We start from the raw sequence: 25,176 nt of genomic DNA on the forward strand, positions 1-25,176 counted from the left end.
CTGAATCCAATCCAGCTGTGAAGTTAGAGCTCCAAGCTGCTGCCACTGCTGCTGCTGCTGCTGCAGTGGCAAGATATAAGTGATAAGTCAGTGTAACCCAGAGATTGTCAGTCACATGGGCATGGTTAGCAGCTGGGCTATGTGGCTCACACACACGTCAGATAGTGGATTATACCAGGGGATTTGCAGCGAAAAGCTGCCTTTCTATTGACATTTCTAGTTTTGCTGGTTACATGGCAGTACAAAACATCTCAATAAGTCATGATACTGGTGATAATATAGATGATGAGGGCTTGAAACGAAGAAGAGAAGCACTGTGGTACAGTGAGTGCATCGCTGCTGACTCAGAGTGGCCTGAAGCTGTCTCAGTTCTGGAGATTAATGTTTGCTCGATGGTGGCATTTGGCTTGGATTCAGTGTTTTTCTGTAAGTAAAGCTGTCATGTTGGAGAAGCAAGGAGGAGGGAAGACAATCTGAGTCACACTAGGACATTAAGGAGCAAATGTGAGGTTGTTGAGAATAATGCAAATATCTTTGTGTGACTCACTTTTTTCATTCAGGAGAACAGAAGCAGAGAAGAAACTGCTGTTCAACATCCTTGCTCCTGCTAAATATAGCCGCTGGAGCACATTGATTACACAGCATCATAATCATTGACCATTTACTTCTCTTGCCATTGATGGGAACATTACTTGAGTGTTTTCCATCATACGCAACATTCTGGATCCATTTTGAAAATGCACAGCGCAGCCTCAACTCTTAAGAAAGATAGATTTTCAAATGTATCCTCCTCCCCGCTTGGTATCATTAGTTGCCAATACATTACCGACTAATTGAGATGTACAGCGGCCAAGTCTCCACTGTAATCTCATGATCTCACTTTATGTGACATGCCTTACAAGTGAAATCCTGGAACAACTCGAGAGGTACAAAGCACTGAGAGTGCAAATGAAAAAGGCAAATCTACTTCTAAAATATTATATTCATAATTTCCCAGTGCAAAAATGGGCCACGTAATCATTCATGGGAAATTAAAGGACTTGGATGACCAATGGCCTGTGAATAAATGTGTACAGTTAGGAATTGCCCAATTAGATGAGAAACCACTTTTCTCTGATTTAACATAGCAAAACACACTTTATGGTGCTACACGTTTTATAAAGTGTCTCAGAGTCCTGCATTATTTCTGGTTGGTGCATATAATGTATGATGCAGTCAGCTGAGCTCTCAGCAATGTATAGCACGACTGCAATACATACATCTTAATGTGTGGAGTGTCTGTGAAAATGCCTATGTTGTGTTTCCTTGTAGAAAAGGGACTGGACCACAAACCATTTCAAGATCCCCATTGACTGATCATGTGGAGCCCCTGAAACAAATTAAACAATTGAAAAAAATATTAGTTTTGACAGGAAGGTCTTAAAATATTGAACAGAGAAGCTAAAATGGTGGGAAAAAAATGTGAAAAGGTACACATACTATAGAAATGGGAGAGACCATGCTGTATAAGCACCCATACACTGAATGGTACCCACAAAAATGTATGTAAAAAGATAACTTAAAGGGAAGTGCCACACATTTGCCGTAGCCATAATATGTAAAAAAAAAAAAAAATACAAGTAAAAAATCAAAATGTACAGCAAACATGCCACACATTACTACATTTAATAAACGTAGTTGTTTCCTCTCACTTGTTTTGTTTTTCCAATAACTTACTATAAAGGAAGATCATATGTTTTAGTTTTTTTATTTACATTTAAATGATGCTTACATTAAGGTAACATTCTACTTTTTCCTGATTTGTATGTATATATATTTCAACAATCCAGGCGGTAAAGGTTTTTGTTTAGGGTGGCAGGATCTATCTATCTATCTATCTATCTATCTATCTATCTATCTATCTATCTATCTATCTATCTATCTATCTATCTATCTATCTATCTATCTATCTATCTATCTATCTGTCTATCTATCTATCTATCTATCTATCTATCTATCTATCTATCTATCTATCTATCTATCTATCTATCTATCTATCTATCTATCTATCTATCTATCTAGTCATTTTGTGTACAGACCGGCAGGGGCCGCTGTGAAGCCGCTGCAGATCGCATTGTTTGTGTGTGTATGTGTGTCAGTCAGCAGCAGCAGCAGCAGCAGGGGAAGATCGTGGCAAAGCGGAGACGTGAAATGAGATGGTGCGTCGCTCCCTGGGACTCCGTGGCTAAGCGTCTGTCACTTTTTTTTTTTTTTAATCAGGGCTCTTTTCTCTGACTTTTACCTCGGAATGGGGGCGAGTGGACTTGTCTTTTTGCCCGCTTACGCGGCGTGAGTGTGTCGCGTAATGCCGCCGAGAAGAGCCGCCTGTTGGAGGGAAATATCAATGGTTCGGGACGTTTTTATTTGAGTGGCTAGTTGCTAGCGCGGAGGCTAGCGACTGTGCTCTCGCTACTTGGACCGTGTGTTCTTGTCAGGATGCTTCGGAGGATACGACAGCAGCTGGTAAAGAAAAAAAAAAAAAACCCGCTTCCCTACCCGTTATCGTTAGCTTCGGACAGCCCACCACTATAGTCACACAACACAAAACTTAGCCAATGAAAACCGCATTAGTTTTGTGTTTATATGCAACTAGCTGCCTGTGTGTGTAAACATTGTTTGTCTTCCGTGCAAGTGGTGGCGTCCAGGTACACAGGTTAACATGTTAGCCACCTCACCAGCTAGCCACCTTTAGCTTAGTTAACGCCGCTAACTACTTGACTACTGGAGTTTTGAGGGTTATAGTTTAGTGTTATGTTATGTTTTTCTACAACAGCTGAAGCACGTCAGTCACCTGAGGCAACGTGAGCTAACCAGGTTAGGGTTGTACAACTTATCAAAGTCAAACAGCGTTGCTCAGGACAGGACGAGGACTGACTCAGCCCTGTTTCTGCAACACAGGCAGCAAGTGAGGAAAATGTTGTTTTCTAAAGCACATTTAAACACGGCTGACGCTAACCAAAGTGCTGACCATAAACACAAAAGATAATACATATATAATTATACACTGAATCAAATAGTCAAGGAGTTTCCATTGTGAATTATTTGAGTCCTTTTTGATCACGTCATTACGGATTTACTATTTATTCTACAGCTACGTTCAAATGCGGTGATTTTGTACATGAACAGTAACACGTTAAGGAAAACGGCACCCAGTGAGCGCTGAAATCACCTGTTGTGCCTCCAAACATGACTGTATTGTGACGCATTGGCAGACGGAGGCACCACGTAAACAATAAACATCCTGCCAGGCGCATTTGAGTTTGAAGTTCCTATGAGATGATGAGGTGTGACTTTGTTTTAACCAGTGTTGAGAGTAAACGGTGCATCTAGTATTAGTAATAAATTGAGTCATTTAATTCACGTCTTCTTTTTGTTTTCTTTTTTTTTTTGCCCACAAACCAACGATATTCAGTTCTAGATAAACCAGTAAATCACATCCACATTCATGATGTCATAAGCAGAGAGTTTGCTTCTCTAAATGGCTAAATAATGGCAAATTTAGGGCATTCAATTCAGTAATAATTTCGAGAAATCGATTTAGAATCGGTTGGTAATGTGTTGAATCAATTGCAATTGTGCCTGTTGAAGTTTAAAGTTCAGATATGAACATGCATTGACACTTGTTTTAAGTGCAGAAGCAGAAGGTGTGTGAGCATGTGTGTGTGGGGCAATGATTGTGTGAGTAAATGAATGTGTTGATGAACGCTTGCATACACACTAGGCTGGTCACACTGACCCAATGGTATATTTCCAGTAAGCTTAATTAATGCAAATGTGTTTCTGAGCTCTGTGAGTAGTTGCTGATTGCTTCCTGTACTTACAATTTTAAGCGTATGACTGTGTCACTTATTGTCCTCAACTTTTGCTCAGTTTGTCAGTGTGCACACAAACTTCCTCTGCTTTTAGAAATGAACTGTGGCCTCAACTTTTTAAAAAGCACCACAGAGAGTTTGTGTCCTTTTGAGATAGCTCTGTTCATTTGAGCCCATACACGTACATGATCTGTTAATTAAAAATCTAATTAAAGTGCATCCCAGTACAACTGGCCTTTTAAAAAAAAAGTTTGTTCAGGGCATTTGTCTGACCTTGATGTCAACTGTGGTAGGTTATGAACAAAATGTCTAATCTCTCAGGATTACTCATCCGTTTTTTCCCCCCTGAGCCATGTGAAGAAGCAGAAAGGAGGAGGCAAAGGGAAGTCTTAACTGGCAGAGTGAAAGGCTTTTAATGCCTTTCTGTTTCTATCAGTAGCTTTATTCAAGTAATGTTCCATTGACATCATAAAAGTAATGTCCATTTACATCATAACACACATACTATAATTACAGCACAAGTCGCGTGTGTACTTTGCTGTCTCTTCAGGGAGTTTTCATTGTATTGCAAGTTCAGTGTGTAATATTTTTGAATAATTATAAGATACTAATTTCATTGAATGGGAAATAATATATTGCTTTCACGTTGTTTAATGAGTTAGTGCATACAGAACATACAGAAGTCAGAAGTTTTTCATGTCAAAGTAACATGAAATGTCGAGTTGAGCTATATAGTAATTAAAATTGAGATAATCATATCATATAGTCTGTTGAGCTACGAACAGACTGTCATATATTTTTACTGTGATATTTATGATCTGCATTGAACATTGCTGTAGACATTTTTCCACTTTAATTAAGTATTAAAACGTGATAAGTAACAAATCTATGCCACTGTTGATAAATCTGTTGCGATTCGTATCATATGTTACTCTTCCTTACCCCTGGATTTCCACTGGGCCCGCTGCAGCCGCGCAGTCGCCATTGCAAATCGCTCCCATTCTCATCAATGAGGGCATTCCCACTGGCCGCGCTGCGGAACATCTCAGCAGCGTCCCAGAAGGGGCTCGCTGCCACCGAATCGCTTTCGATAGGTAGCAGTATTTTTGCCGTTGCCGCTGATAAACCGCGTTAATTTCAACAGAGCGATCGCACCAGACAGGAAGTGTGACACAGACTCAAGGTAAATATTTCCGCCCCCCTTTCAAAATAAAACACTATACGCAGGTCATATAGCCTATCACAACTTCACATCAACATTACGTCTTGACCATGGATGTATTATATGAACTGGATAGAGCACCGCCCCTTGCTTCCATTCATTCCTAGGAAGCTGCTCACCCAGCGCATATGCCAAAAAAAGTTTTTGACTTCCGCGTTTATTTCCGGGTTATGGGGCCCATAGAGCATGCGCAGTAGTGTCACTACCATATAAAGATCTATAAAAGCCCATGTCCATGTCTCGAGGTGTCCTGTGGTCGTGACCGGTGCTACCAGGTCAACAGTCAATTAATCAGAGCGTCTCGGAGAGTCATAATGTACGACGAGAGACTGGTTGTTGAAGTGGAGAAACATAAAATCATTTATGACACCAGATCAACAGTTCTTCTACGTCGGAGAATGAAAGAAGTTGTGTTGTTGTTTCCTTTATACACACGGTCTATTGCGTCCAGTGGAAATCCGGGGTTAGGCTATTTATGTTGCCTCGTGTTAGATATTTGTATGCCATGCCTGCAGTGAGTACTGATCTTGTCATCAGTAATATCATCAATAGCAGAACCCATTACATCTGAATACAGACAGTCTATTGCTCTCTGCCTTCCTCTTTGTGCTGTCATTCTGCTTTTACCATTTCTCTTTATGCAGCTCAATATTTCCCTCCATCCCTCTCTGATGAGTTCATCCCATTTGATTAAATGACTTGGTCTTCTAGCCGTTGTTCAGGGTAACGATTCACCCAGAGCACCGTGGCTCTTGTTGGCTTCATGCTAGTAATTAATTGTCAGCCTACAAGTAAAGTAGTGGCACCACAAGTGAGTATAGGGACAAAGTATGGGGACAAAGAAAAATGTCTGATTTCAAGTGTTTACATGAAAGCCGTATTTTTATTCCAGTATTAAAACAACACTATCAGCAGGAGATAGGGTTGCAACGATTATTCCATGAATCTATTATTAATCAATTCATTTATTTATCGTCAACTCTTTTGATTTTCCATTAATCGGTTTGATTGTTTTTTCAATATTTAAATTTGATCTTATCTAGTTTTCAGTCTCTTAAATGGGAATATTCTCTTGTTTATTTGCTCCATATTCTCGTTTGTGGATACGATTTTACAGACCGAACAAGTACTCACGTATTACCTCAAGCTCTGATTTACAATGGGTCATAGCAATGGAAGAATATTATTACATATTTTGTATTGTTATTAACAGTTCAGTGTGAAGTTACTACTTCCTCTTATTGTGACTATGAGCTGCAACATAACTACATGAAAGCTGCACAGGGCAGTTTTGAATACAGTAGCTCTCAATCTACATTTATGGGCTTAAAAAATTGTTATTAAGCAACCCAATGTGATAGGTGATTGATGTAGCAGTGGGGTAGAACCTCTGCCTCCTCAGACTGTCTGAAAAACTGGGTGGAACTCACTGAAATGAGTCCTCCAATTATATAGAGGCTTGTTAAGGAAAATGTCAACACTGAAGTACAAGGTTACAAAACATCCATTGACTAATGCCAGTGGTTCAACAATTTGCTCGATGGTGGAAAATCTGTCTTGAATAATCCATTCCTGGCGGTGATGCAGTGTCCAAAACGGCTGGCACATGTAGTTTGGTTTACTTACAAATGAATTAAAGTGAAGTCTGTAAAAATGTAACTGCTGCATAGGAGCTACTCAGTAGCCAGTGACAGTAGACAGTGGCAGTAATGTGCTTCCTCCTGGTAACCATCAGAAGTTGTGATTTGAAAGTGTAACTTGAAACAACTGACAGTTATTTAACCTGAATGAATCTGATGCAGGCTGTTGCTTCAACAGGTTTGTCTAGGTTCACACCATTGAAACATTTGTTGAAGGCCGTACTAAATCAGTCACCCTAACCTCTCCTCTCCTGCTTCTATGGTCAGTCAGTGAGTAGCTTGTTCCTCACAGAGATGCCAACTTAACTGCCCTTCCCTAATCAGGAAATCCTCAGTGTGTATATGATTTATAGAACATGTTTTTTTTTTTTACTGTGTGGAGCTTTGAGTTTGTCATAGCACCTGTAGCTCAGGTGCAACATTTGCTTCATTAAGTGGCGTTGCAAACTTGCTCAGTTTTGTTTGCTTTTCATGTCCTGACGCGGTTTTACTTCCCAGCATATTCAAATTTAAGTGCACGTAGAGGTCAACCATTACAGGTTTTTCTATGGCTGATGCCAAACTTTAGAAACCATTGAAGCTGACTGTCTATATATATCCTACTATCTATATTTAGTTTTCCCTTTTTCCCTCCATTTCATAAAATATAGCATTTGAATAATAACAAATGGTTCACAAAAATGTTTAACGTAAATAAATATGACTATTGAACAGTGCTTATGCTTAACTTGAAGATATGCAACTAAACAGGACATGAACAGCTTATCACCATTTGTAACCATCAAACAATTGATAAGTCAGCGGATTCAAGAAGGAAGTTGCATTTCATAAATGGACATTTTATTCACTGACACAAAATGCATGCACTCTATGGTGGTAAAGTAAGTGTAAAAGATAAAAAACGCAATTCTAAAAAAAAATTTATGGAAAAAATGGAATTTGGAAAAAAATAAAATATAATTTTGAAATAAATAAAACGGTCAACTTAAGTCAACCTTAACCTTCCTAAAATGTTAATTAGTAATTATGCATTTTGTTAAAAGACGAGGAAAATGTAACTGCTTACTGAGTGCTTCTTTAAGCCTTTCCCAGACACCATCTCTGAAGTGTCAACCAGTGTTCATTGATTTACCCAAAAATGTCAAATGTGTAAGAACATCCTTTATTGGCTGCATTTTCCCAGTCAGGAATTCATTCAGTTGATAAATACTGCAGTTTGTCATGTCTGACTGGTGAGACTAAACTAATCTAAACACAGGTTTGAGTGTTTTTTCAGGGTAGCTTCATATTTAGCTTGAATGAACAATTGACAATGAGCCCACCTTCTTTTCAAACCTGTGAGCAAAGGGGGAAAGAAATTTGCTTTCTTGCAAATGTGTTATTCGGTGTTGAGCAATTGTATGGAAGTAAGAAGAGCAGGGAAAGCTGCTGCAGCAGATTGAGAGCATAAGGGAGAGGAATACAGTCATAGTTTGCATGTGTCTCTTCACAGAGGTGAATCAGGGCGTGAGGTAGTGACTTGACCTGGATACATTTCCTGTGTGTGTGTATGTGTGTGTGCGCGAGTGTGTGCGTGTGTGTGATTTAAAAAAAAAAAACAGAAAAGACAAAACTTAACTAGTTTTGTTAGACCTTTTATTCTCCAGAATTAAGGCTGAAAGAGTTGATCCATATTGGTAAGGGTAGTTGTTTGTATTTGTAATTTATGTCTTGTTACAGTGGTATTCAAAAGTTTGGGCACCCCTGTAAATGTTCATGATTTTCCTTTATAAATCATTGGTTGTTTGGATAAGAAATTTCAGTTAAATATATCATATAGGAGGCAAATACAGTGATATTTGAGAAGTGAAATAAAGTTTATATGATTTACAGAAAGTTTGCATGTTTGCACTGACAATTTTCCATTTTGTGGAATGAACAATAAAGCTAACCTAAGTCACAGCTGATAATTTAATCAATACTGTCAAACTCCCCATCAGCCAATCTGTAAGACCTATTATAAAACATTGAAAGTGCAGTGGCACGATGAAAATACAGTTGATATAAGGAAACGTTTTAAGAGTTGCTAACCATTTTCACTCTTTTCTTTTCCTCCCTTTTCCTTCTCTCCCCATCATCTCTGGTCTCATGTCTCATCCCTCTCTTACCACAGGGCTTTGACCCTCCTCATCAGAGTGAGACCAGAACGGTTTATGTGGCAAACCGTTTCCCTCAGAATGGCCACTACATCCCACAGCGCTTTACAGACAACCGAATCATTTCATCCAAGGTACCAAACGTTGACCCATGTTTCTGTCACCACAGGATTTTATGTTGGTCAGTCAGAGTGAGTTCTCTGTCACCACTACAAGACTACTTGGTTCTAACTGTAGCATCTAGTCAAGACAGTTTTATATATATATATATATATACTGTATATATGTAGTCCAACATATTTTTTTCTTCAGTATCACAAATACACTGTTTTATCAGTGCTTTTTTTTTTTTGAAAGATATGAATCATGACATTTTGCATGAGCCTGATTCCATAGCAGAGGAAAGAAAAGAATATTTCCCTCGGCCGTATAACATAGTAAAACTTTGATCACTCTGTAGACAGTACTGCAGGGCTCCGGTGCTGTTGCGGTGATAAAGGGCACCTGTTTCCGAATAAAAGCAGTGCAGTGTATTTCAGTTCTCTGAATCCATAAATAAAATTTTCCATCAAGTCTTTTGAAATATTTGAGTAGCTTCATACTAAAGAGTTTTTACTTTTGATCGTGACATCCCTAATTTTGGTCTCCTTAATCATTTGATTTGTAAGATTCTATGCCAATATGGATTTAGATGTTACACTAGTTTAGACAGTTTCAGAATTAGGTCCAATTTGATGCCTCAAGCATTTATTTAAGATTATTATTTTACAAATGCTTTTCCATCTGGCTTCTTAAGCTTCTTAACGATGGCTTTTGAAATATGCAATAAAAATGTTTTATTTGTCTTTGTCATATTCCTGTCAATTCTAAATGTAGTTTTGTTCTTTCTATTTCAGTACACAATTTGGAATTTTGTCCCAAAGAATCTGTTTGAGCAGTTCAGAAGGATTGCCAACTTTTATTTTCTCATCATCTTCCTTGTCCAGGTAAATTTACTCACAAATGCACCAACGCTCACTATTCCTTATTGCAGATACACAGTCTCGGTCACATCGTAAAGTGTGTTCTCTTTTCGTGCCCTAAATACAAACATGTGTATTCACTATACAAATGACTGTTGGGGCTTGGTTGAGTGACTCATCTACTTCTAGATGAGACAGGTTCATATCTGACATAAGACATTACACCCACACATTTACTAATATGTGTGATGTTGCAGTCAGCCTTAAGCACTGGGCCTTCACTTTGCATTAGTCACCCTGTGATTATAGGGTATTTAGCTTTCAAATGTTCAGTCTTCTCCTGGTTTATTTGGGCCCTGTGTAGTGAAGAGAGAGACTATGTTTTCTTTTTCTTTTTTTACCCACTCAGCTGGTGACCGGGAAGGTGAAGTCATCTTAGCTTCAGCCCATTGAGATGAGGGCCGCTTTTTATTCTGACATTATGAACCTGACATTTGATTTAATGGCTAATTGTATCATTTCAAAGTGGCCTGAGATGGATTCCTAGATTGCCATGCACTATAACCTTTAACCAGTCGAGTAAGGTGTAATCTCGGTTTCATTGTATTCGATTTCGAATCATCCATATAATCTTTAATCTACAGGTGCATCTCAATAAATTAGAATATTGTGGAAAAGTTAATTTATTTCAGTAATTCAACTCAAATAGTGAAACTTGTGTATTATACATTCAATGCACACAGACTGAAGTAGTTTAAGTCTTTGGTTCTTTTAATTGTGACCCAAAATGCAGTATCTCAAAAAATTTGAATTTGGTGAAAAAGTTCACTATTGTAACTTTATGGTGTCACATGCCAATCAGATAATCAACTCAAAACACCTGCAAATGTTTTCCTGAGCCTTCAAAATGGTCACTCAGTCTGTTCCACAAGGCTACACAATCATGGAGAAGACATGGCTGATCTGACAGTTGTACAGAAGACAATCATTGACACCCTTCACAAGGAGGGTAAGCCACAACAATTCATCGCCAAAGAAGCTGGCTGTTCACAGAGTGCTGTATCCAAGCATGTTAACAGAAAGTTGATTCAAGAATTTGGGTGAACTTCACAAGGAACTGACTGAGGCTGGGGTCACCACCATACACAGACTTGTCAGGGAATTTGGCTACAATTGTCTTATTCCTCTTGTTAAGCCACTCCTGAACCGCAGACAATGTCAGAGGCGTCTGTCATCTGCAATGTCATCTGCTGGTGTTGGTCCACTGTGTTTTTTTGATAACCTATGTCACTGCACTTGCTGATCTTCATGAGCTGAAGGCCACTGGCAAAGAAACCCGGTCTTCCATACCACCTCAGCAGTGCCACAGACTGATCACCTCCATGCCATGCCGAAATGAGGCACTAATTAAAGCAAAAGGAGCATACGTACTTTCAACAAGGCCAATGGTTGTTGTTTTATTTTTTATTGATCTTATGGTGTGTTCTCATTTTTTGAGATACTGAACTTTGCTTTCTTGTTAAATGTGAGCCAAAACCATCACAACTAAAAGAACCAAAGATTACACTACGTCAGTCTGTGTGTATTGAATTTATATAATACAGATTTTCACTATTTGAGTTGAATCACTGAAATAAATGAACTTTTCCATGATATTTTAATTTATTGAGATGCATCTGTATGTGTGAAACTTGGGTTTGAGTGTATTTTCTGTCTAGTAAAACATTTGCAAATCATTTTTTGTTTAACTTTTCTTAGTTTACATAATTTTGTAACAGTCTTTTGCAGAGCAGTCATCCACCACCTGTTGATAAATATACTTGTGTGAAACCACAGGCATGAGTGTGCATTGTATCTCCTACTTCTGAGAATAATTAAACTGACTCACTCATAGAAGTATTGCTGTATAACTCAACTATGGTTCAAAAATTGCACAAGTTGTCTCACATTTATACAGATTCACGTGATATTCAAAAAGCTGAATTGTTTTCTGGACCTGTAAGCGTTGGTTGTTATTGTGTTGTGCTTGTCAGTGTGTTTGAGTAGATCTGAAATGACAGTTAACCTCCGAGGGAAGTCGTGTATGTTTCCTGTTTGACACATCAGCCACTACTCCTCTCTCTGTTGACGTTCTAGGTGTCTCGTTGTCTCTATGAGGGCACACCCACTCTTACAGAGTCTCTGCTGTTGATTTACACTGCACTTCCAGTTTGATGACATCTCTGCATCTCCTCTTCTCTGTTTGTCTTCACAGTTAATGATAGACACCCCCACTTCCCCAGTCACCAGCGGTCTGCCACTTTTCTTTGTGATCACAGTAACTGCTATAAAACAGGTGAGAGCACAAGCACATGATGGCCTCTTCTTTTTTGTGCTAAAAAGGGGGAACTGAGATACATGCACGCAGTAGGATATGCACCTTCTTTGAATAGGGATGTGTGAAAAAACTGATTCACATTAGAATCAGAATTCTGTTTTTACGGTACCACCAAAGTCTTTTTTATATTCTTGAGTCTTCTCACTGTTTTGGTTTACATTTTTTGTCATGAGGTAACCTCACCAACACTACAGGTGGTGTGGCCGTGTCAATTTCCTCTGACACTCAACCTCAATAACAATAAATAAAAGTGACTCGAGTTTTTGCAATTGATAGATGATCCATGACTCTGAGCAGTGATAACTCAGAGGAAAAACTGAAGCCGTTTTCAGACATTCTAAGTAATGTCAAGAAAATTTGAGTCTTGGGCCTTCTCTGATGTTTGGTTTGCACATGATGAACACAGCACTCGTAACAGTTGCAGAATCTTCAGAGGATTCAGACTATATGTGGCGTCTGGCTGGAGCATGCTTTAAGAAGAGCTCTTGCCTCTTCACTTGCTGTGAATCTTCTGCAGTTTCTCCCGCTGTGCTCTCAAATGAGCTCACTTGGAGAGAGAAACTCCAGAGATCAGTGCATGTCTGAAAGCAGCTTAATCCTGCCTGCACCATCATCAGTGAGGGCAGACGGTTAAGTACATTTTTACTGAACAACCTCATGGGAAAGACGAGCCTCAATAAGATAAATAGAAGTGAACTGTTTTGGAAATGTTTGGACTGTTTCTCCATGCCTGGTCAAGCTGGTTTGTATGTGCCATCATGTGTCCCTGGTACTAGAATAGCAGCAGATAGAGTACTGGAATACCATACTGTAATACTGTGTAATGCAATCAAATACCACCCTGGAATCGAATCTATACTTGTGCTGATTTTTGTTTTATTATTTACAACCCTGTGTTAATTGTTTCATTAAACAGCTGTTGGGAACTTCAGTGCATCAGGGACTTTTAGGAAATGCCATCTACTGTTTGTGCTTGATTTCTGGTTAAATGTTTGTTCAGGGCTATGAGGATTGGCTGAGACACAAGGCGGACAATGAGGTGAACGGAGCTCCAGTGTTTGTGGTCCGAAGTGGAAGCCTGGTCCAAACGAGATCTAAGAACATCAGGGTAAGATTGTAAAAACATGAATCATATGGATCTCAAAATGAATGATGCATTTGTTACAGTAACCTCTATAATCCTCTACAATGCAATAAAATACATATTCTACTAAGGTTACATCCACATGACTTAGTTTTACTGTTAAAAAGCATTGTACTTGCTATGTATACGTCTGAATTCCACACTACTGCAGAGTTTTTTTAAGCTCCTTAAAAGTAGACTTTTGGAAACACTTATGATTTCATTTGAGAAGCCACAATTAGCTGCCTTTCTTCATTCAGACTAGACTAGACTATCAGCTGTTAAAGAAAATCTGAAAACATGGCTCATAGTAACCCAGTGTTGAGTCATTTGAGTGCGTTAGCATGGAACATCGCTTACATCCCCTCTCTTTCGTAAGGTGTATTTGGTACCTGGATACGCCTGTGAGCAGTGCATACAAATCCTCTGACGTCGGGCTTCTCAGATACACTGTAAACAGTGTGTGTTGGGCAAACCTAAAACCTACTGCCTTAGTGGCATGTGTATTTTAGTCGAGGACTAAAGGAACTGTCCGAGCCAGAGGTGTACAGAGTTGTTGGCTGTCACTCGAATTTCAAGAATTGAAAACTGGCAGTGCAAAGTCACAATGATAAAATGGCAACGTCTTCTGATACAGTTTTATGTCAGGTTGTTGTAACAATGAAACTATGATACTGTTGTTTTCATGAAATAAGTACTAGAATACACAGAATATCTAACATGCACGTGTAAGGAAGAAGGCTGTTGTGCAGCATAAATGGATATTTCCAGGGTTTTAAAGCGGAACTAGACCGGAAGTTCCTATTATCGCTGTTTTTTTTGGTGTGTATCTGCGTCATTACCTTGTTTATGAAGCCTGACGGTTCGAAACAAACAGTTCAGCCATTGCTGAGAACGTTGTGTTTATTGTAATCTCGGGGCTCAACGAGATCTCTGAAAATCCCGTAATAGTTACGTAAGCAGCGGTTCTCCTGAACAACCGATCGTACTCCTCCGGGCGGTAGTCCGGGGCACATCGGGTTACGTACATTGAACCGCAGAAGAAGAATAACGTCCGTTGTGGAGGTGTTTCACGAGCAACAGTGTCTTCTGACTCTGGGTCTGACTCCGGTTTAAAGTCATAAAAGGGACTGCGGCGGGGAGTCGTGACGAAGCTATTTTTTTTAACACTGTTAAAACAATGTTTTGATAATGAGGAGCAGTGCATCCGCCGTTCCAGAGGGGGGCGCTGCGCCACTGAGAACGGATGTGCGGATGTGCTGGATAGTACTGGCCAATCACAAGACTCTGTCTCCTGGGGGTGAAAGTTCACTCTGAAACATCGCGGCTGAAAAACACTGTCAGAAAAGAGGATTTCTATCGGCTAGTTTACAAAAACTAGGAGGTTTTTGACCATAAAAACAAGTTAATATATGTAAGTAGACCTCCATAACTAACATTTATGTGCAACAGGACCACTCTATGTGACCTTTAAAATATACACCTAATTTAAAAGCTTTTTGAAGTCGTGTAAGCCGAATTAGACATTTTTTGCCACATTATCTTTAAGACAGATGAGGACATATAAAGAGATTACTTTATATCGATAAACCAGAACATATTCACTTTTATGAAGCTAAAAATTCTGAAAACTGGTTTTAATTTATAAATAACACAATCAAACCGATTGATTGATTATCAATTAGTCTGCAATTAATTTAGTTATTGATCAATAATCAATTAATTGAATAAATTGTAGCCCTTCAACAAATAAACTATCATGTCTCTGTGCTCATGCGTCTGTTTTTTTGTGTGTGTTCGTCCAGGTGGGGGATATTGTTCGTGTGGCTAAAGATGAAACATTCCCTGCTGACCTGGTGTTGTTGTCTTCAGATCGTACAGATGGCACCTGTCATATCACCACAGCCAGCCTAGATGGAGAGACCAACCTTAAGGTCTGTCTGTTTTGAGTGTGTAAGCCTTTTGAGCGCACACACACACATGTTGGAATATGATTTGTGTCGTTTGTTATTCTCCTTTGATCGAATAAACAAGAAATACACCAGCCGTTTTGGGATTCAAACTTGCAAACTCTGCAAGGCGGCTGCTGACATGACATACAGATATTCACGTAAACTAAACTCTCTCAAGCTTGGAGAAATGTGTCTATTCTGGGGGAGAGAATTATTTTTTAAATTGTCTAAGTAAAAGAATCACGATATATTGTGTAGATTTTTCCTCAATCCTAATTCATATGTAATGGATTTGAATGAGATATGGTTGTGTATGAGTATATGTTATTATTATTATTATTATTATTATTATTATTATTATTATTATTATTATTATTATTATTAATAATAATGATATTAATAATGCCAGACTCATCTCCACCCATCTCTTCTACATCCTTCTTCTTTTGTTCCTACCCTCCCGACTTGTGTAGCTTGAAGCAATGTAAAATTATTTTCTGCTCTATTTATACAGTGGTGTTCTGTGTTGCGTCGAAATGAGTGTATGTAACTTTTGATATATTCATAAATGCAAATTGCAAAGTGAATAAGCACAGTGATGTTGCAGTTGTTGTGGCTGGCTGTCCCAAGTACTGCAGTCACAGTATCATTTAATCAAATAAAAGTACTCAGAGAGCACATACCTTTGTCAAAACATTTTGCAATTGTTCAAAATGTAATAGTTTTATGCCTCATCTTAACTTTTTTGGGGGGGGATTTTTACGTCACATCTAAGGCGTCTATCTAAGGCAAAGGCGGGCCATCTGGTTAGGGTTAGGGTTAGGGTTAGCCGCTGCCTTGGTTGAAAAAGGGCAGTGAGGGCGAATTGAACTCCAGCACGCCAAACAGATCGATACTACATCCAACAACCCCCAACATTATTTCTTCCAACAAGATAAAGGCACATGCATTAAAGTTGTCCGTCTCCACAATAATTTCAGCAAAAATAATAACAACACTCTCACGAGATGGAGACAGGACAAACATGTCCTGTGTTGATTAAGTTAGTAAATGAAAACTGAAGCTCCAACTTCAGCTGTTTTCACTGGTGGAACCACACTTGGAGTTATGATGTTTTACTTATGTGTTAATATGATCCCTATATAATCTGTCATACAGAACTAGATCATTAGAATACTATGTTTATCTATCTCTTTTTTTGTTGCTTTAATCCCTATAAAGGTAAGAGATTATTCTTAATTTAACCACATTAGTTTAACCACATCTGTATTTACCACTACAACCCTGTAAGTGAGTGAAATATTGATGAAAGGGTAAAAATGTACTTACTTTATTGTGCTGCAGGGTTACAGTGGATAGACCTCCAGCAGACATGCTTGACTTGAAGGATCTGGTTAGGCATTTTTAGTCAAAAACTGCAGAGAGTGACATGCAAGGACGAACATTGTACAATCTGTTCCTCAGTTGATTTCCTGGTTCCAAAATAAATAATATTAGAATGGATTTTTTTTCTTTCTATTTTTTGATCCATCTTGGTGTAAAATGTAAAATATGTTCATTGGTCAGAACACTCTCACACACTTTGCACGCCGTGCACGTCACCCAGGTTCTCCAGCCTTTGCCACCTTGGTCTAAAAAAGAAACATGGAAAACCCTAACCCTGATATCCACATTGGCAAAAGTAAATATGTATTCTGGGTTCAGACGAAGTTTGACAAAGACTTTTAGAGAGCTGATATCCCATAGCGTTGATGTTTTGTGTAGTGACACTGAATGAGATACCCAGCACCTAAGATTAAGGATAATGGATGGATGGATGAAAAATACTTCCTAATGTCCTTTTTCAAACAACCACGTCACCTAAATAACCTGTCTTTTGTGTTATGTATGTTTGCAGACTCACTACTCAGTGGCAGAGACGGCAGTTTGTCAGTCAGTTTCCCGCCTAGAGGCTCTGCAGGCTGTGGTGGAGTGTCAACAACCAGAAGCTGATCTGTACAGGTAATCAGCTGCTGCGTGTAGACATGCCTGCAGGTTAAAAACACGTCCTTTATTTTTATCCCTTCAGGGGAATTCCAGACACTCGATGACCTCACATATGTTGAGTTTCACCTACTTTTTCACGTTCAAGGTGGTATTTCTTTCCTTTCTTTCACTCATTTTTATTTGGGATTCCCTTAACAACCCTTGTGAGTCTACAGACACTACTTTGAAAAACGCAGGGATTAATACATGGTAGACATGTGCTGCTGAGGATGAGTTGAGACTCGGGTGATGGAGTGAGATGGCTTTATCACTTCTTCAACAACCCCCCTTCCTCTTGTCTGTCTCAGCTGACTACTTTAGGATCGATCAGTGTATTTTTAGATCTGCAGTGTGTTTCATTGTCAGCTCCCCCCCTTTGAGTTGCTGTGTCTCTGGTCACACTCTCTGCATTGAAATGGCCTGAACTGAGGACGGCTGTTGACGGGTTTCTGGATTTCATTTCTTCAGTAATCATTAACTATGGTTTCTACATCAGATTATGGGCGTTTTGACCAACATGATCAGATTGTTACAGAAGAGCCTGATTGTTAACGCTTAACCAAGTTTGTTTATGTTACTTTTATTACATGTGCACGACAGAGATAGACTTGAAAATTTCTTTTTGTCATAATACATCATTGTTATGGTCCTCACAACAAAGGGCTTGGTTTTACAGTTAGTTATTAACAAGTTGAGGTTACTCTTCATGAATGAATGGAAGTCCACGCAGTGTCCCAACGAGAACTTTGCAAACCTGTGGGTGTGTATGTGTTATATTTGTGTGTCCATGTTGTTTCTGTCTTTCTCAGTCCACTCAACTGAAATTCCTTCGGTGTTTCTCAGGTTTGTTGGTCGGATGACCGTGACTCAGCATGATGAGGAGATCGTCAGGTAAGATCACATTTATCCAGCGGGGAAATAATGCCAGACAACATACTATTTTTCTCATTAAGAGATCCCCCTAACAGCTCATATACACAAATATTTTGTGTCTAATTTATGGACTTTGCTAGTATTCACTGCATGGAAATAATTTCTATACTCATATAGAGATGCCACAGCAGCATGGCTGTACTGTATGTGTATTGCAACTATGAGAGAGTATTTTGTTGGGTTTTATCACTGCATGGTTTTTGGTGAAATATTAATGGGTCTGGATATATTACAATTATCAACACGATATTTAATAATATTATGTATACTGTATATAGCACACAAGTTGAGCATGTAATATGTAAATAAGTATGTGGGAAATTAGTTTTTCAAACGCATAGCAGGCACTGTTTGTTATTTTAGCTGATGTGCCATCGGGCGTACCGGGCGATGCCCGTTTACGTGCCTCCCGGTTGTTAAAATTAGTTTTTCGTGCCGTGGCACCAGAGTCCATGCACCGTTTACCAGTTAGCTCCGTTAGCTGCTTTAGTGTTGTTTAGCGCACCTACAGTGGAACTGGAGCGGTCTGTTTATTAAAGGAACAAATAAACAGCATAACTGTGTACTGTGTATGTGTGCCTCTGTTTTTAAAGTTAGCGTTACTTTAGAGACTCATTTTAACAATCGGAAGTCACGTAAACATGACGTCACGTGCGTGGAAACGCGTCATGCGCTGTATAGTGCCCAGCACTATATATTTAAAAAAACATTTTTTTTAATGATTTTTTGTTATCATGTAATATTTGTGAAACATTAAGGTAACCAGTAGGACTGCAACAATGAATTAATCAATTTTAAATTGTTTTTTTGTTGTTGTTTTTTTAACAATTAATACAAGCATTGTGGTTTTTTTAGCTTCTTAAATGTGAATATTGTCTGGTTTCTTTGCTCCATTTGACCAAAAAAAACGTTAAAACTAGGTTCCAGGTTTGATAAACACTGATCAACATTTTAACTATATTTTATAGACAAAAGATATTCGATTAATCGAGAAAATAATTGTCAGATTGATTCTAAATCTAAACAGCATATTTCATGAAACACTGAAAAGACATCTCTAGCAGTGTTTCTTTGACAACCACTTTCACTTCAAGATGGAAATTGTGGCACTGAGTCCATCTCTCCTAAGATGAAAGTCTCTGTGAGTAGTGAAAGAGCATTTACATTTTTTTAAACGTGGTTTAACTCTCTTCCATGTAGGCCACTTCACTTTATTGTAATTTTTGAAACAATACAATGCCATCGCGCCATGTTAGGTGCACCGTATATATTTTCCTTTTTTTGTCCTTTGCCAATCACACCCCCCGATTCAAAAAGTTTAAGTATGTAGTTCTGTCAACAAAGGTAAAAATTATGTTTGGTTAAAAACTAAATACCATCTACCAAATTCCATATGTAAACCACACTCCTATAAACACATCTTCTTTTATCTGGGTTTAACCTGTTTGTGTTTGCTTTCAGGCCACTGGGTCCAGAGAATCTGCTGTTGCGAGGAGCCAGGTTGAAAAATACCAAAGAGATTTTTGGTGAGTAAAAGAAAAACCCAAACGTTGGTCTGAGAAGTAAGCAGTTACATAAAGAGAGCAAAAACGTAAAACTGCTGTTAAGAACAAGTTTTTTCTGAAATAATACATTTTCAGAAGCTCCATTGTCATATACATGATGAGAGTAGTGACACTGCTTTGTTTGCTGTGACACAAACACATCCAACGCCTGTAGACATAAGGCCCGGATGAGTGAAGACTGATTTGTCAACTGAAGACTGATAGTGTTATACAGCAACATCCCCTAGAGCAAGTATTATATAAGTGCTTTTAAACTTGCACCATAGACATGGATCATTTTGATGTATTATATTATGTCTGACTTGATCAATGCTCTAATTTGTCTCACAAACCATCTGTGATGTTGCAGGTGTGGCAGTTTACACGGGGATGGAGGCCAAGATGGCCCTCAACTACAAGTGCAAATCCCAGAAACGCTCTGCTGTGGAGAAGTACGCACTGTTTGGTTTCCTTTTCCGTTTCCGGATGTGCTTAATCAAACATTCAACTGAAAAATGTTCTTCTGTATCAGGTCCATGAATACCTTCCTAATCATCTACCTGGGCATCTTGCTGTTTGAGGCCATTCTTAGCACCATCCTGAAGTATGCCTGGCAGGCTGAGGACAAATGGGACGAGCCTTTCTACAACCAAAAGACTGAACAAGAGAGAAACAGCAGTCCGGTCAGTGTTCTTTGTATTAAGCTGCAGAGTAACACAGACTTATTGATTTGCATTTTGCAAGTCTTGTGGGCCATCAGCCGGAGAGATAGCTGAGTCAGTCTGCACCATCTTCCGCCTTCATCTTCTCAACAATAATCTTTCTAACTTGTGTAGATGTAATTAATGTTGAGTGAAAATATGAAGACGTGCAAATGTGGGAATGCACATATACACAATCATACACAGAGAATGTGTTGGGAAGTTAGGTATTACTGATGCATAACGGAGGAAGTTTGTGTCCCTGCTGTCAGTCTGCCTGCCAACTCTCATCAGTCAAAGAGAACAAAACAGCATATATGTATTTAGACAGAGAGAAAAAAGTTTGAACCTGACAAACATACTCTCCAACAACAGAGAGGAATAATTAATAAATGTGTTGTTGGATGGACTATAGCAGCTGCTCGAAAAACTCACTGGCTTTGGTACACTATGGCTTTTACTAATGACTGCATTTTTTTACATTAAAGTGACATTTATCTTGTGATACAACCACTGATCAGCCATCAAACCCTTCAGTGGGTTGTATATTTTCCAAATTTAAAAAGTGCATTTTTTAACTCCACAAATTTCCTGTATTTCCATAAAGGGTACAGTCATTCCGTTGCACATCCTCTTAGACAGCAGAAAGTAGCCCTAATTAATTCATTTCATTTCATTTTTCTTGTTTTTGTTTTGTTTACCAAGTCGGCCCGAGCTCACTTCCATGTTTAATGTGTCATTAAACTCACTTGTAGCTGCCGATATTCTATGATGATTAACTTCATTATGAGAATGGATTACACTGCCAGCTTTGATTTAGAAGGTTGAGTCCTGAAGCATGTTCGCTGTGCACGTGGATAAAGATGTGCATTAGGCAAATTAATTTTGCAATCTCACTAATGTCCATGACGGTAGATCACAATGTAAGGCTTGGTAGATATATATGTATATATAGATTCTTATTTCACTGCTAAAAAGAATTTTCTCCTTCCCCCTTCAGATCTTGAAGTTCATCTCAGACTTCTTGGCTTTTTTGGTCCTCTATAACTTTATCATCCCCATCTCACTGTACGTTACTGTGGAGATGCAGAAGTTCCTGGGCTCGTTTTTCATTGGCTGGGATTTGGACCTTTACCATGAGGAGAGTGACCAGAAAGCTCAAGTCAACACCTCTGACCTCAATGAGGAGCTGGGGCAGGTATGGAAAAAAGGCTATACACACAAGAACACACAGTAAAGGAATAAGCATGCATAAGATTCACTCACAAACATACACTGAAGACTTGTATCATTACCTGTTTGTCTTTCAATTAGTTATTATTTGTATAATACACAAGTTTAAACTTATTTTATTATTTAAAAGCCTGAAAAAGAGACACTCGATCATAATTAAACATTAGGGTTTTTTCTATCCTGTATTTCTACTCATTTTATTTTTCTCAATTTATGTACAGTATTTTCCTAAATTTCTGTAATTATTCACCCGTCATTATTCACCACTCTTTTTTTTGTCTCAATACTTTTTTCCCTAGGTGGAGTACGTTTTTACCGATAAGACTGGTACTCTTACGGAAAACGAGATGCAGTTCCGTGAATGTTCGGTTAATGGAACCAAGTATCGTGAAGTCAACGGCAAACTGGTTCCAGAAGGAATGACTGAAGATTCACCAGATGGATCTCTGCCTCACATGGTAATTCATACTATGTATGCATGACATTACTTTTCTCTGGACTCATACTTACCTTATGACACATGTACACACAGTTTTCATCAAACAAGCAGTATAGTGTGCATGTTATTGGACAGCTAAACTCGAAAACTAAAAGATGTTCTTCGCCTTCATTTACAGTCAAATAGGCCTGGGCGATATATTGATTTTATCGATTAATTCAAGTTTTTTGTTCCAGACGATTTTAAAAATGAAAACATTGATTTCCTCCTCTTACTACGGCGTACCTTTTGCCCTCGGGAGCTTCCATGCGGAACCCTCCTACTTGTTTCCCTTCCAGACATGGACGCGGATGCACACACAGCAACAACATTGCTACCGCAAACGAGTGCCAAAAAAGGACTAGTATCTTCAGTGATTTGGACCTAGTTTGGGTTTGCACGTGACAAGGGACTGCACGCTGCAAAGTTTGTTAAAAGCCCATTTCAACAAAAGGCAGTAGCACAATTAGGGAAAGCACAGCTGATTGTGAGCGGTGAGCTACCGATGTATGCGAGTCATTGCTCCGCAGACCTCCAACACAATGATCAAGCCGAACTGTAAACATTTAAAATATTTGACTTTTCCAAAAACGTGGGTTAATCTCCGACAATTACCAGGGAAAGGTCTAAAATCTCAATATTTAACACAGCAGTCTGGTCCGCGACTGGCATCATGCTGTCACTGTATTTTAGTCCAGAGACTGTGACACGGCATGGAGTCTGTGCTGCAGTCATGGAGGATGTATTTAAAATATTTTACCTGGCACTCAAACATTGTGTATGTGTGTGTAAAACTTCATGCATTTACACAGTACATCATATGAATAATTATTTTGTCTTTAGAGAAAACCAATTTTAGATTGAAAAAAAAAAAAACGATTATATAAATCGGGGGTTTTATTTTTAGGCCATATCACCCAGCCCTACAGTCGCATTTAAATTATGTCTAAGGTTTTTGGTGAATTTATGTTTCTTTGTTTCTGTCTCCCTCATCCTCTCTTTTTTGCCTTCTCCTTTCAGGCTGGTGATGAATTGTTATTTTTGAAGGCGGTGTCATTGTGTCACACAGTTCAGATCAGCTATGACCAGCCTGACTGCCTGGTCGGGGACGGAGACCCATTCTCCCATGCAAACGGTTTCTCTTCCAATCACATGGAGTACTTTGCCTCTTCACCAGATGAGAAAGCGTTGGTAGAGGCAACAAAGAGGTGAGGCTATGTCAGACATACTTGAAAAGACATGTTCTCTTTTGTTTTTTTATATAGTGCATAGAATATGAATTAAAATGTGGGGGGGGGGGGTTCAAAAGATCGTGTGCATACAGTGTGCCATTGATGCAACGATGGTGAGGTAAATGCGTCCTTTCTGAATTATAAATTATTACTGATATGTGATTGTATTAGTCTTTCAAGCTACTGTTTTAAGATGAGAACCTAATGCCAAAAATCACCAAAAATGAGAATATACAGCACCTACTCTTCTTGACCATTGCATAAATCTTGGCGATAGACATGAGGGTAATTTGGTCTACTACCTCTCCTGACTGTCAACTGCTATAGGACCTTGAAATACTTGTGGTGGTCGAACTGCTGGTCAAATAGAAAGTATCACTTTTTCTCACTTGCCAGTGATACATTTCATTGTCCCAGAATTACAACTCAGGCAGCAACCTAATGCTCAGGGGTTGTTATAAGAAAAAAGGATTTATCGAATGTGACCAGAGGTTTTGAGAGAAGTAAGCTGAAAAAGTTTGGGCAAAAAGAGCTACGCCACATCTATGGAAAGAATGATGGATATGGAAATTCTGACACTAATGTGTCAGAATTTTAATGGTGCATTTACTCTGTGATTCTGGCCGATGCACAGTAGGTTTTATATCATCAAATAAAAATCATGTTGAGCAGTGAAGGTCTGGAGCCATGACTCAGTGCCTCTCTGCTCCACTGAGCCTCAGACCGTATGTGTTGATATACACCTGACTCACTTCAAGCGCCGACCTCAACAATATACCATTTAATTAATGTTTCACCTGTTATTATAGTAACATTATACTATGCTGAACAAATATAAAACAGAGACTCCAAACAATTTGATTAATATAAATTAAATAAATATAAACATCATTGAATGAATTTACTGTATATTTTTAAGTCTTGGTTTTATATTTGTTCAGCTCTGTTGGCATCGGCTCACCTTGACCATGACAAAGATTAATAACTGGATAAATGAACAATTGACTGGCCTGAGGCAGTACAGTTGCTGAAACTTTTTCCTTCACAACCTTCTAAAGGTCCAAATTGGATTTTCATCTCACATTTAAAGGTCAAATTATTCATTCTCTTCATAATTATATCCATTCACTGTGTAATGTTTGTTTGTTTTTTGACCAGAATTGGTGTTGCCTTCACTGGCAGCAATGGTGAAACCATGGAAATCAAAACATATGGAAAGTCAGAGAAGTACGTCTCACTCTTTTTCCTTATAAGCATCTATGAAGTGTGGCTTAACATTGTGCAGCATTTGTCTAACCACAATTTAACTGCTTTATGATGAGTTTTAGTCCCGTTTTCAATAATTGTAGCTCAAGATTGTGAAATGTTCTCTTCTCGTTGTCATTTAATGCAACCAGAAACATACTGTAAAGACAGCAGGCTAAAAATGATTGATCCGTTATACTTTAAGTGAATGTTCTCTTTGCTCGTACAGGTATAAACTGCTCCATGTATTAGAGTTTGATGCTAACCGTAGGAGGATGAGTGTCATTCTCCAGGATCCTTCAGGTAACAAAATATTCTACTACTCATGATAAATGGAGTACATTTATATGGCAATTTTATCCAACACACATTTTAACAGTCATTTCACCATAAAATATACTGAAATTATTCAAATGAACGCACTGATTGCTACAATACACACTATGTAGCAAATGTGGTTTTAATAGTATGTTAAGAAATAGTGGATATAAAGATATTAAGGTGTCTCATGTATTAATTTTCT

The 25,176-nt window shown here is 38.6% G+C and overlaps 1 protein-coding gene across 1 annotated transcript in view; it reads left to right on the forward strand.

The window, feature by feature from the left end:
• Window positions 1–2,415: 2,415 nt before the first annotated feature.
• The window catches only part of atp11b (ATPase phospholipid transporting 11B), a gene marked incomplete at its 3' end in the record, with an annotated part of 50,634 nt that continues 27,873 nt past the window's right edge, over window positions 2,416–25,176 (forward strand). The window contains exons 1-16 of the mRNA XM_083887738.1: window positions 2,416–2,502; window positions 8,866–8,982; window positions 9,745–9,834; window positions 12,065–12,145; window positions 13,188–13,295; window positions 15,116–15,244; window positions 17,160–17,263; window positions 18,131–18,178; window positions 19,682–19,746; window positions 20,135–20,216; window positions 20,297–20,447; window positions 21,466–21,663; window positions 21,998–22,156; window positions 23,197–23,384; window positions 24,567–24,635; window positions 24,883–24,956. Coding sequence (XP_083743864.1) covers window positions 2,476–2,502; window positions 8,866–8,982; window positions 9,745–9,834; window positions 12,065–12,145; window positions 13,188–13,295; window positions 15,116–15,244; window positions 17,160–17,263; window positions 18,131–18,178; window positions 19,682–19,746; window positions 20,135–20,216; window positions 20,297–20,447; window positions 21,466–21,663; window positions 21,998–22,156; window positions 23,197–23,384; window positions 24,567–24,635; window positions 24,883–24,956 — 1,690 coding nt within the window. The 5' untranslated portion in view covers window positions 2,416–2,475. The remainder of the gene's footprint in view (window positions 2,503–8,865; window positions 8,983–9,744; window positions 9,835–12,064; window positions 12,146–13,187; window positions 13,296–15,115; window positions 15,245–17,159; window positions 17,264–18,130; window positions 18,179–19,681; window positions 19,747–20,134; window positions 20,217–20,296; window positions 20,448–21,465; window positions 21,664–21,997; window positions 22,157–23,196; window positions 23,385–24,566; window positions 24,636–24,882; window positions 24,957–25,176) is intronic.

This window comes from Microchirus variegatus (assembly GCF_963457635.1).
Source record: "Microchirus variegatus genome assembly, chromosome: 4".
Lineage (NCBI taxonomy): Eukaryota > Metazoa > Chordata > Actinopteri > Pleuronectiformes > Soleidae > Microchirus > Microchirus variegatus.